Source organism: Meleagris gallopavo, chromosome Z, assembly GCF_905368555.1.
Source record: "Meleagris gallopavo chromosome Z, MGAL_WU_HG_1.1, whole genome shotgun sequence".
Classification (NCBI taxonomy): domain Eukaryota; kingdom Metazoa; phylum Chordata; class Aves; order Galliformes; family Phasianidae; genus Meleagris; species Meleagris gallopavo.
In genome coordinates this window covers 19,416,678-19,430,145 of record NC_139435.1, presented here as the reverse complement: position 1 = coordinate 19,430,145, position 13,468 = coordinate 19,416,678, and the positions used below count along the sequence as shown (strand labels likewise).

The 13,468-nt window shown below is 40.4% G+C and overlaps 1 protein-coding gene across 4 annotated transcripts in view; it reads right to left on the bottom strand.

Annotated features, from left to right (window-relative positions):
- The window catches only part of ZSWIM6 (zinc finger SWIM-type containing 6), a 113,855-nt gene that overhangs the window by 1,117 nt on the left and 99,270 nt on the right, over window positions 1-13,468 (bottom strand). For all 4 annotated transcript variants that reach the window (XM_085212581.1, XM_085212583.1, XM_085212585.1 and 1 more), the window contains 4 exons: window positions 7,848-8,005; window positions 7,161-7,324; window positions 2,869-2,950; window positions 1-1,490 (listed from right to left, as the gene is read on the bottom strand). The exon at window positions 1-1,490 is cut by the window's left edge and continues 1,117 nt beyond it. In XM_085212581.1, the coding sequence (XP_085068707.1) occupies window positions 628-1,490; window positions 2,869-2,950; window positions 7,161-7,324; window positions 7,848-8,005 (1,267 nt within the window). In that variant the 3' untranslated portion in view covers window positions 1-627. The remainder of the gene's footprint in view (window positions 1,491-2,868; window positions 2,951-7,160; window positions 7,325-7,847; window positions 8,006-13,468) is intronic.

Below are 13,468 nucleotides of genomic sequence, written 5' to 3'. Positions count from 1 at the left end.
TCAGACATATACTATAATATATATACAGTACAATAAATGCTCTCATTCTTTTTTTTAATTTTTTTGATAAATCCCTGAGAATGTATGTTGACAGTCGCTAAGTTTCCACATGCACAAGCATTGTGTGCCATGCTTCTGGATGAACAGCACTGCAAAGCCACGTGGTCAGCCTTTGAACTATTACTATTTCATTTGTTGGTTTGTTTAAATATGCTGAAATGTAAGGATGAGTTACAAAGGAGTAAAGCTGAATCCATTCGAGGTACTTATCACAGGATGGAGGTGTTTGGTTTTTAAAGCCATTGCAATATACGTTTGTTTTTGAGGCTGTGAACGTATACAGAAAGAACAGGAGAGCAATGTGGGCTTTTGCCACTTGACAACATATACTCAGTGTAAACCAAACCTTTTTTAACCTCTCTCTCATACAAAACAGAAAAAAGGAAAAAAATTAGACACACGAACTTTCACAACATGACAGTTTAGTTTGAAAACTCAATATAACTATACACATATAATACCGGTGTGGCTCTGTTTCTTTAAGTTAAAAAGGATACAAAGGCAGGCTCAAGTAAAAACAAACCACCCTTCCCTCCCCTATTTCACTCCTCATTCACACATTTTTTGTCAACCAAACCGCTCCCGAACCAACATCATCAGTTTCTTTTTGCCTTTGTAGATTTGTTTTAGGTTGTCAATGAACTGTGTAAACTGGATGTGTCCATCATGAGCCATTAAGAAGGTTTCTCGAGCCTTGCTGAGGAACTCTATAAACTCACTATAGTGTCGAGGGCTGATGTGAGTGAGACGTGAATGAGTCGTATTAATGTAGGCTCCAATCGTGGCATCTAAGAGTTGCCTTAAAGGGGCTTTGTCCAGTGACATGAGCTTACCAGAGTTCCTCCTTCCATGAAGTCCTACCATGCCAGGAGTGGTCAAAGTACACCTACGCAAAATGTCTGATAGTACTGTTGCACATTTGACACTTTTGACAACCAGAGGTATTATAGCTGCTAGCTCATTTTTCCCAAGGGAGTGGCTGAGCGCACATGCCCACAGAACGTCATTAATGGCAGGGTGTGTGTCCTGATTGTAACTCAGGTTGAGATGTGTCATGGCCAAAGTGGCCAGCTTGTAGGCCCGCATAGGGTAGCCGCGGTGCTCCATGTATCGTGCTATAGTAAAAAGCTGCGAGTAGCTCATGCCTGTTGTAGCAGCATCTAGAACGATTTGGTAAGCGGTCTCAAAAGCTATGTGATCCTTTTCACATAAGGTCAGTGCAGAGAGGGCACAGTTTTGAGGATCCTTCATGGCACACTGAAGAGCAAGCGTCCTAGCACTGCTGGCCAGCTTCTCCTGCTGATGGCAGTCCAGGTGCAGACGGACGATAGTGCTGTTGGACATCACCGTTGTAGCAACAATACTAGTGGCTTCGGTTGGAGTGAATAGTGTAAACCAGTTTTGCATGATGCTATCCAGTGCATAAACACCTGTAGAAAGAAGAGATCAGCTGCAGCTGATAAAAGCCAGTGATACAGATGCTTAGCAAGAGATTATGTTTTTAGCAGTCTATAAGGTTATCAAGGGGATATGTCTTGCCAAGAAAGCTCAGAAAAAGACAATAAAACAGAAGCTAATGTGCAAAATCTGCAGCAATCACTGAAGTGCAGAGAACAACATAAAAAAGTCTGTAAGGCAAGCTTTAATCTCCTAGTGTAACAGTTGAGCTGTTTTACATATTATTTAAAACAATTTGGATAACAAGATCTGGCTCATTTGGTCTCATCACATCATCAAAAGCAATCTTCATATTGAACTATTTTAAAAGGCAATTTTAACTTCTTTTCTCAGTGTGGACCTCAAGTGCATGCAGAAAAGAACATGAAACCACGCTAATGGCTTACTTACGAGAGCATACTAGGCATGCCTTAAAAAAAGAGAAAAAGACCCAAGAATCCTAACCCACACCTGCTTCCAGGTTTTCAGATACAGCTTGAATCAAAATCAAACACACCTGAAGACTAAGCTGTATATTAGGAAAATACTTGGAGCAATATTCACTACTTGTTATTATCTGAAATAGATATTTTATTTAGTATCACTTTATTCCTGGTGTGAATATGTTTGTTTGACAGGGGGAGAGTGGGGAAAACTCTGACTGATGGGTTCTGTAATTTAACTTTATAGCCAACTAGAGTGCTTTATTTATGCTAGAGACAGGTTACACACATTTGTGAACCCAGATAAACCACATCCTGAGGTCCTCATTTTCTCTGCAGGACTCTGATGCTTCCTGTGCATCCCTTCACTCACAGGAAAAAATGGAGCACAGCCAGAGCATACCGTAACTTCATTTAAATAAGCAGATTCCTTGCTTTACTAATATGATTAAGTCTCAAGAGTACTTTGCATGACATTATAGGTTCTTTATTGGATACTTCTATTAGAATATGTAAACTAATTTAAAGCTTTTATAACCAGCATTTTATTTGCCAATACGCAACTGCACAAAATAATATCCAGGCACTATGCATAATATACCCTGAGTAATAATTATCTCTGCAAAGATACAAGAATGTTAAAACAAGAGCACTGCATCAAAATTTTGTTACACACCCGTGTATGCTGCAGGGCAAAAAGGTCACACTGTATTACTCACATATTATCTCACCTGGCCTGCGCCTATTCCATCATGTGCTCAAGAAAATCACTCATTATTGCCATAATTAATACCTTATGTAAAAAGGAACTTTCTAGATAACAGAAAGGTAGAACCACTTGCAGAGCTTGGGAATTAACAAAAAATTCAAGTTATCTAAGATTAACTGATGAAAAGCAGGAGCTCTTGAACAGCATCTTTGCACGTACCTACTTCTGTTGCACATGTTACCAGCCACCTCACCATTTCCCGCCGTCGCCAGTTCAGCGTTGACAGCGTCATCCGCATCACCTATTAAAACAGAAACAAATAATCCTAACTGTAAAATTGATACAAAAAAACCGCCAGCAGTTAGGTATTTAAGTTACTCAGATACACTGGGGTTCAAAATAGCAGCTTCTTGCTCTCTCTGCTCTGCTATGTCTTTCAGTTGACATGTCCAAAGATTTGAAAATACTTCACAACTATCTTAGAAGAGAACGTAGAGTTTAATTCCAACTGCAGGCCCTTCAGGTCTAAATGAAAGGCTCCATTTTGTTAGGGAAAAGCAAAAACAAAACAAAGTCCAACCAATTACGGATGAGTCAAATTAAATTACATTGTCTCTTCTCCCTCTAAGAAGAGTAGCCTTCAAAGTGGAAACATGTTCACTTTTGTTGGGCAAACTAACCCAATTTCCCCTACATGTGCGTTTCTTTTCACTGACTTAAATAATACGGACAAGAATTTGAATTTTAATGTCTGGTAATTCTACAACTAATTCGACGCACACTTGTAAATATGTTCAGATATTATTAAACCTCTCATAGCAATGATTTCTCTACCTGAACAGAGATCCTGCAAAAAAAGCTCCATCCAAAATCATTGAAAACCCAGAATTCTTAAAGCTTTGATTGCAGTGTCCCTATTATATTCCACTATCAGTTATTGCTTGTATTATTTGCAAAATGTAGGCAAAAATGTTTCTTCAGTAAAACAAAGACATTATACAGAAATTGCACAGAAAGCTTGCTTTGGCTAATCGGACATTCCACAGACACAGGTAAAGAATCCAAACAGTCTTCTCTTTTACTATCTCAGTCATCGTCCCATAGCAATAGCTGTAGTAATGCAGTTAGGTCAATCATAAAGCTCTCAGCAATGAGCAATACCTATTACAGTCATAAAATCCACTTATTAAACAGTTTGGAGTCAAGCAGTACTTGTAAGAGAGTTCTCTGCTCATGTGCCTTCCCAGTACTAAGGTGGCTTCAAAGCCATATGTAGACCTCTGTCATACCAGCTATTCTTGCCACCTCCTTTTGTTCTAAACTGTAGAAAAGATAATTAAGAAGATGGAAGGTCTACTAAAGAACATGAATGAACTGTGTGGTTGTGATTCCATGGTGGTCTCCAAGCATTCCTACCTTAGGAGTTGGTGACTGGCTGTCACAGGACAAGAATTTTGTTAGCTTTATCAGCCTCAAACATTGGAACATCAGCTTGATTAAGCTATAATGTAAGTGCTAGAGCACAGAATAATATTTGAAAGAAAGTTGATGTGTAAGAATCAACTCTATACAATTTCAAATGAAAACAAAGCTAATACAGAGCATGGAAAAAGCCTCTGCTTGAAGTACGTCTGGATTGGAAACAGCATCTCCAAGTCTAAATTCTTTGGAGTTGTTCTAGTTTCAGCTGGGATTAAACTGTTTTCCTCAGCATGTCTGGTATGATACTTTTTTTTATTTTCTCCTTCATCCCATTGGAAAGCAATGGAGTGAGCAAACAACTGCGTGATGCTGACCCACCTTCTGGGTTAAACTACAACATGAGTGCAGCTATCTGTCCTCTCCATCAATGAGAAAGTCAAGATGACTTTCTTTACTGATGCACACATAATTGAAGGCTAACACTCTTCCAGTATCAAAGACAAAATTTCAGCTTACCCCAACTATAGTGACCCCAACAGAAAATAGATCTATGGTCTGAATTCTGCTACTGATGCAAGAGGGAAAAGGTTAAAAAAAAAAACAACCAAACAACTGTATGAATGACAACTTCATTTAAAGTCTTCTCTGATTACATTCTTCTCTGTGGTGGTCTGTAAAAGGATCGGTCACAACAGTCTTCAGCAAGCACAGTCAATATAATAACAATTCCAGCGCAGACAGTCCTAACTTGAGAGGACACATCATCATATCTAGTCCCTTGATCTACAAGTTTGTCTTCAACTATACTGGAGTTGTGTTTTTTTCACCTGATTAAACTGATGGGCTGAGAACACTAAGAGAGGTGCCCTTTAACGATGATTAAAAATAAAACAAAAAGGAAAAAAACAACAATAAGGATTTCAAATAAAGCATATATCGATGTCTTGATCAAAGGGGAGCTGAAATTAATTTACAAGATCATCCACGTTGCTAAGGAACTATTTCACTTCCGCTCAAAACACTCCTGAGACACCTTTTCTATCAAGAAGAGGGCTTCTCAACAGGTAAGTCTGAAAATAACAGGAAACCCCTTTGAATGTAGTAAATTGTCTGAAAGTCAAGGTCTCTTCATTTGGTCCTAACGGATTTTTATAAGTTTCTTAATCTAGAGAAATAGAAGAGCTGAGCTACTCATGAGAGATGCAAGAAACGGCCAACCATTAGCTTTCACAGCAATGTGAAAACTCTTTGTCATACACACTGAAAAAGATTTATTTACAGGTATTCATGGAAAGGATACTACTTGCCAAATATGCATCAAGCAATCATCTGCACTAATTCACTCAGCAATTCTGCCAGCATACTTGTCTGTACATGTGCAATAATATTCTCATTGACATAGCATGATAGGCAAGTGGAGGAACAGAAACTGCTCTTTCACCTGCAGATCTTAGAACATCTGTATCAGTAAGATTCTGAAAGATAAAATGCACTTGAGGTGTTCTATGACTATTTTGCCATGCTCATGACTCCTTCCACGAGTAGTTAAAATGCTTTCCCCCTGCAGAACACATGCTGCCATTGGAAACAGGGAGAAAGAATGCAGTAGTCCATATGTTTCTCCCAAATGTAGAACAATGCAGTAAGCTTTTCTGTCCTGGAGAACCCAGAATAAGAGTTGTGAAATTGCTAGTGTCACCTTTCAAAAGAACAAAAGCAGTTTCTATACCAGTTTAGGTTTCATTTTATTCCAAATACTGGATTTAGTAGGAAGTGTAGAACCACAGAATACCCCAAGCTGGAAGGGACTACTGAAAAGTCAAACCCTATGTCTAAGAGCTTGTCCAAATGCTTCTTGAACTCTGGTAGGTTTGGCGTCATGATCATAGCTCTGGGAAGCCTGTTCCAGTGCCTCACCACTCTCTCAGGGAAGAACTTTCTCCCAAGAAATACAAATTCATGATGTTTCTCTTATTTGATCTCACTGAAGGCATTTGAAGGACACTATCAACCACACACAGGTATCTATAAACAATGGCATCAGAAGTGTACTGCTACTAATGAATTATCCTTCAATGTCTGAAGTGACTCACAGATCAAAGATCTTTCTTTCTCAAGTAAGCAAAAATTCAGAAACATACCTAGATCTGAAAAAAGAAACAGTTTTCCACAGCAACTTTAAGAATAAGAAAAGCTAATGAAGCGTACAGAATCATAGCTTTCCCAGATTAAAAATTTTTACTTCTAGAAGTCTAAAATAAGTAAGTAGTACATTTCCTTGTCATGAGAAGCAACTGGGATACAATATCCTCTCCCCAGAATTGTCTGCAATTTTTTTTATTGAAGCAAAGTTATAAATGGTTTCCTGATCTTTCCATGTTTTTTTGTTGTTTTGTTTTTGTTTTTGTTTGTTTAATAACTCCCTGAAGAGGGATGAAGAGATTTATTTTTGTTGAACTGTGTAATCTCCACAACACATCAATGTATGGCAATACTTCTCTAGATACTTAAAAGCCTAGCTGTTTCCTTTTAGCTTGATAAGTCTCCTAAGAGCCTTAAAACTGACCTGAGGCTGCTGCACACCTCAAACTGCATCTGATGCAGATGATCATCTCAAAGTATGTGGAGTGCAATATTTGATGAAAAAAGTGCGAGGGCTGCTGTTCGCGCTATCTGTTCTAGAAACAGGACATTACGATTGCCATTGGTTTTCCCTATTAATTCAGCAGGCAACCACCAAACCTTGTTTAGGAAAATGAGGAAGGGAAGAATGGGAGGAATAGTAAGAAGCTCCTCAAGACTATGCGAAATACCCAGCACACTGCTAGCCAGCAGAACTCTGACCCATGAACAGAATAATGCCCTGCAGCCAGCCGCTTCCAGTTCTTTCCAGCCAAATGGAACAAAGGGGCTGAGCAGACCCTTGTTCCAATGTGAAGTTTACCAGTCAACTTCACATCAACAGGCTGTATCTAAAAATTCTAGACAGAGCTCAAGCCAATATAGTCCTCATAGACTTAAAGATCTGAACCCACCAACAGAGTCTAACTGCTGTATTCTGCTGTCTTAATAATGAACAAGGGAAATACCTGAAGGCCCAACTCCAGAGAAACTTTTAGAAGAGTGATGTCAGGCAAGCTGTCCATGAGTGTAGCTATTTTAAATGCATCCTGCGCAAGTTTGAAGATGTGTGATGAAGAGTGGATGTTTTTCTGTATGGATTCTAACACTGTTTCCAGCCTCCGAACATCACCTGCAAGACGTAAACAGAATCAACAAAACAGAACAAGCTCCCAAGACATCCAGAGATGCATTATAATTAAGCTTGTCTTGCTGCAGCAATAGTATAATGATTCGGTTGTATGCATTTTGTTGTTATAAACCTTCCATAATTAAATCGCATATCAATAAAAGATATAAGAGAGCACAAATTCCTTTTGCATGTGATGATGTTAGTGTACTACATGCCAAAAAGTCAAGCTGATTTGTGAATTTTATAAGTGACTTGTCCACTGCTGGGTCTCACAGTCATGCATCAGAAGAACAAAAAGCTGTTTTCTCAGCCTCAAATGAAGTCTGTCTGGCTATCCTCTAGATAGCATAACTACTTTACTAGAAGATTTAGTGAAGATTTAAATCAGTTTAGCTTGTTGTCCCCATTTCAAGCTCCTGTCAGACTGCCATTTGGATTCCTAAACACAAGATTTAAAATCCGTTTACTCCATGTAATATTAAAAGCATACATTTAGCTGAGTATGTAACTGACAGCACTGTACCTTTGGCTGCTGTTAACATGGTTGATGCCAGCTCACACTGCTGAGATTCAATGTGACTTAGAGTGAACCAGCGGGGATACCGGTTTGGAACAACTGATGCAATGTGGTGTGGGCGTGACATGTCTCCAGAAGGAGCTGTAGATTCCAATACTAGCAACCTGAAATAAGGAAGAAATCCTCTTTCATTAAATCATTATTACATTAGGTTACTCATGAGCAGAACTAAAGCTTCAAGAACAACTGACCTTGTTTATAAAATATGCCCTTTTGGGTGTAAAAAGATATTGGAAAAATCAGTTCTTTTTTTGAGGAAACTGAAAAGCTTGGGGAATCTACTTGCTAAATTTGCCTATACCAGCAGTGATCTGTACGAATGCACAAGACAATTAAGCCATCAATTAAGCAAGGCAGTTGAGACCTTCTGCATAATCCTTAGAGTTGAAACATTTTTCCTTGCCTTTTTTCAGCCTCTGAACTACAGATCTCAGGATGGAAAATGCTTCTCCATCATACTGAAACATGTAAATGTTTTCCAATATTAATGCATGCACAACTTCAACTTCCTTTATGTGCAAATGATTAGGAAAGTAAGGAAGATGGTGATTCAAGAAGTCATTTGGATTTTGATCTTAAAAATCAGACATACCAAAAAGGAAATTTCACCATTTAACCACTACCTACCTTTTAAAGTCCTTAAGTTATAGTTTGCCAACATTGCATAATATACAATAATCTGATGTTAGGATCCCAAACAGCAGTGACACAGGAAGTTGCTTTTAAAGATACTTTTCAGACTGTTTTCTAATCCTCAAGCAAGAATTTGAGGTCTTATTCACTAAGAAGTATTCACACTTAGAAAATTCAAATTATTGTGCTTGCTCTTGACTATTATAGTAGAAGTGATGGCCAATAACAGAGACTCAACTGATAGCCCTTCTTCCTCCCAGAACTGATACACCATATACAACATAAATGCCAAAAGAAGTAGAAGTGGTTGAATGAAAATGTTTTTATTCAACAATTAAGCATGGTTTCAGGACATGAAGGGTTAATGAGACATCAAATGATAGTAATGAATAATGTCCAGAAACAAAAGCTTTCCAAATGCTAGTTTCTTCATTGGGTTTAAAGTTCGAGTTTTCTGGCACTCACAACACTCTAGCAAATTACTGTTCAAAAAATCTGAAGACTTACTTGTTAGTGTGCTCCTATACTGAAGGCTTTCTAATTATTTATTCCTGTAACATACCAACTGCTTCTTGTCTAAAAGCAATCTCTTCACTGTTACCCAACAAAGAAAGCAGGAATGTGTTTTCATGTGCTTTCACATGATTTGAACCTCAGTGCAGTGTATCACAGCCAATTACTTGAAATTCTCAACTACTTCATAATAACTAGCAGACACCTCTATTCTCCAACACTCATCCCTTCTGCGAAGTATTTTACAGAGAAAATGCCCTTACTGAGTAAGATGCAGAATATAAAGAGTTATGTGATATATACAGCAGTTTATACGGACACGGCCAGACTAAGTCTAAACTAACTACCTCAAATACAGTGCAACTGAAACACAGATTGGTTTGACTTCTGTAGTTTTCTGACGGCCATTTTGACTCTGTCAGATGGGCTAACTGTAACATGACCAGCACCTAATTGACTTCTACAGGACCTGCAGGTTAAGGTACGTTTGGGACAACCAGGGGATCAGGCCAGCACAGGTTCATGGAAGGCAGATCCCGCTTGACCAACCTGATCTCCTTTTATGATTGCCTGGTGGATGTGGTAAAGGCTGCTGATGTACTCTTTAACAAAACCTCTGACACTGTCTCCAACAGTATTCTCCTGGAGAAGCTGGCAGCCCGTGGCCTGAACAGGTGTACTATATGCTAGGCAAAAAACTGGCTGGATGTCTGGGCCCAGAGAGTGGTAGAGAACTGAGTTAAATCTAGCTGGTGAGGTCACAAGTGTTATTCCCCAGAGGTCAGCAATGGGACCAGCCCTGTTTAATATCTTTTGATGACCTAAACGATAGCATTGAGTATATCGTCAGTATGTTTGCAGATGACACCAAGCTGGGAGGAAGTACTCATCCAGCTAGTGCTAGCAAGGCCCTTCAGTGGGATCTGTGCAGGCTGGATAGCTGGGCTGGGGCCAGTGGGATCAAGTTCAACAAGAACTGGGTCCTGCATGTAGGCCGCAACGCCACAGGCTTGGGATAGAGAGGCTGGAAGACTGTGTGGAAGAAATGGAGCTGGGGGTGTTTGCTGATGCTCAGATGAACATGAGCCAGCAGTGTGCCCAGGTGGCCAAGAGAGCCAAAGGCATCCTGACTTGTTTCAGAAGTAATGCTGCCAGCAGGAGCAGGGAAGTGACCATCTGTCTGTACTCAGCCTGGTGAGGCTGCACTTTGAGTACTGTGTTCAGTTTTGGGCCCCTCTCTACAAGAAAGCCACTGAAGCCCTCGAGCATGCCCAGAGAAGGGCAACGAAGCTGTGAGGAGTCTGGAGCACAAGCCTTATGAGGAGTGAGAGTCTGAGGGAATGTGGATTGTTTAGTCTGGAGGAGGCTTACGGGAGAACTTACCACACTCTACAAAGACCTCAAAGGAAGTTGTGGCATAGTGAGAGTTGGACTCTTCTCCCACATAACTACTGACAGAACTAGGGGGAACAACCTCATGTTGCACCAGGGGAGGTTCAGGTAGGATATGAGGAAAAACTTTTCTGAAAGAGTGGTCACACCCTAGAATGGGTTGCCCAGCGAGGTGTTTGAATCACCGTCCTTGGAAACATTCAAGCATGTACATGTTACACTAAGGGAGATGGTTTAGCAGGGAAATATTGGTGGTAGGTGGATGGTTGAACTCGATGATCTTTTTCAATTTGGTGATTCTATGATTCATAGTAAGAATGGAGACCTTAAGATAGTTTTAGGACATCTGCAACGGTTTTAACAATTTTATTTGCATTCCTGAAGCAACTGACAGTATCTTTAAGAATTCTTTAAAAAAGCTCATTGTAAATATATGTTAGGGTATTTAGCAGGTACATGGAAATTACACACACCACATAAATACCCATCAGGAGGTTATTCTACAGTTTTCTGATACATGTGTGTGCACGCTAAAATTTTTTAAAAAAACAACGAATTAACCAAACTGCCAATTTGATTTGTATCAAGGGTCAACTGTCCTAGTACTGCTGATATACCTTTTTGCAAAGCTTTATACATGAAAAATAATGCGTGTCAATTCCTCAGCTGATTTTTTTCCAAGCACAGAATGAAGAGGAAAAAAGACGAACAAAATAATTTCAATAAATAGGAAAAATCTCAATTACAGAATGCAAAAGTAGCAACAAATAGGGTATGAAAGGAAGAGGCTGTTTTGGGGAAATCTTTTGTCACTTCAAATTTCACTGCCAGCTTCTGTGTTCCGCTGCTGTGAAAAGGAAATGCTGTTGTGAATTGGTGGCTTTCATACAATTTTGGCAAGACTAAGGAACATCAAAACAAGCACAACCTCTAACAGACTTAGCATTCTTAACTTTTTTTTTTTCTTTCAAACATCAATTATTTAGCTAGGTCTTAGCAAAGCTATCTTGTGACTAAACTAGTTCCCAAAACCTGGGTGAAATTCAGACTTAACAAGAGATCAGCTGAGCTACGTCAAATGTTCAGATTCCATGTGAGCAGTCAACTAGGTCACCACATATCCACATTTCTCTAAAGCTCCACTCTATGTGTTCTGATGCTGCGAGAAGATAAATGTAGACAATAGCGACCGTCAAGAACAGCACATCCTGTGTTTGCAAACCTGAGGTATATGAAAGGCACAATCTCAGCTTCTATTGATTTTTGTATTGTGTACTCCCCACACTGAAAGAGGATCAAAAAATGAACAGATGATTTTGAACACAGAGACAAACATCATCAGTAGCTCTACAAATTCACATAGATTTGTGTGTAGGTTGACTCTAAATATGTGTGGAAATCAAGTAGCTTTGGCTTTGTGAAGTTAACTTCTTTGAAAAATACTGAGGCAAAAAAAGAAATATGCTCCATTTCTAAAAGCATGAAGAACTACAGAAATTTCTAGGCAGCACCTTAACTAACTGTAAGGTGAGATTTTTATCTGTGACAGTTATATTTACTCACTGCCATGGAGCAAAAGATTCTCAAATCTCCTTCTTCTGATCCATTCTACCTGACAATCATGAGGCAAGTATTTGGTCTACTTGTTTGTTTTCTTCTCCTCATGAAGGCAACAGTAAGTCAATTTTTTTTTTTTTTAATAAGGAGTTCACAGAATCATAGAATCATAGAATTACTCAAGGATCAAGTCCAACCGCAGCCTAACCATAGTACCTGAACTCTTAACAACCTTCTGCTAAATTAAATTCCGAGCATCATATCCAAATGGCTCTTAAACACATCCAGGGACGGTGACTCAACCACCTCCTTGGGGAGCCCATTCCAATGTTTAACCACCCTTTCTGTAAAGAAGTGTTTCCCAATGTCCAACCTAAACTTACCTTGGCGCAACTTGAGGCCATTTCCCCTCGTCTTGTCACGTGTCACCAGTGAGAAGAGACCTACTCCACTCTCACTGTAAGCACCTTTCAGGTACCAGAAGAGAGCAATAAGGTCTCCCCTCAGCCGCCTCTTCCCCAGACTAAACAGCCCCAGCTCCCTCAGCCTCTCCTCAAAGGGCTGATTTTCCAAGACCTTCACTAGCCTCGCCCTTCTTTGCACCTGCTCCAGTCCACGTCCCTTCTGTACTGAGGTGCCCAAAACTGAACACAGTACTTGAGGTGAGGCCTTGTCAGTGCCGAGTGCAGGGGCAGGATGACTTCCCTAGTCCTGCTCACCACACCATTCCTGATACAAGCCAGGATGCCATTGGCCTTCTGGGTCACCAGGGCACACTGCTGGCTCATGTTCAGCCAACTGTCCATCAGAACACCAAGGTCCCTTTCCATCAGGCAGCTTTCCAGCCACACCTCCCCAAGCCTGTAGGGTTGCCTGGGGTTGTTGTGACCAAAATGCAGGACCTGACACTTGGCCCTACTGAAACTCATGCCGTTAACCTTGGCCCATCGATCCAGTCTGTCCAAGTCCCTCTGCAGTGCCCTTGTTCCCTCTGGCAGATCAACACTCCCTCCCAACTTGGTGTCATCTGCAAACTTACTGAGGGTCACTCAATCCCCTCATCAAGATCATCAATGAAGATGTTAAACAGAAGCGGCTCCAGTACTGAGTCTTGCGGGACACCGCTTGTGACCAACCGCCAACGAGATCCAACTTCATTGACCACGACTCTTTGGGCCCGGCCATCCAGCCAGTGCTTCACCCAGAGGAGCGTACACCCATTCAGACCATGGCCAGTCAGCTTCTCCACGAGAATGTTATGGGGGCAGTGTCAAAGGCCTTACTGAAGTCCAGGTAGACCACATCGACAGCCTGACCCTCATCCACTAAGCGGGTCACTTTGTCATAGAATGAAATCAGGTTTGTCAGACAGGATCTACCAGTCGTAAGCCCATGTGACTGGGCCTGATCCCCTGGTTGACCTTTAATTGGTCCGTGATGGTTCCCGAGATTATTCATTCCATAACCTTCCT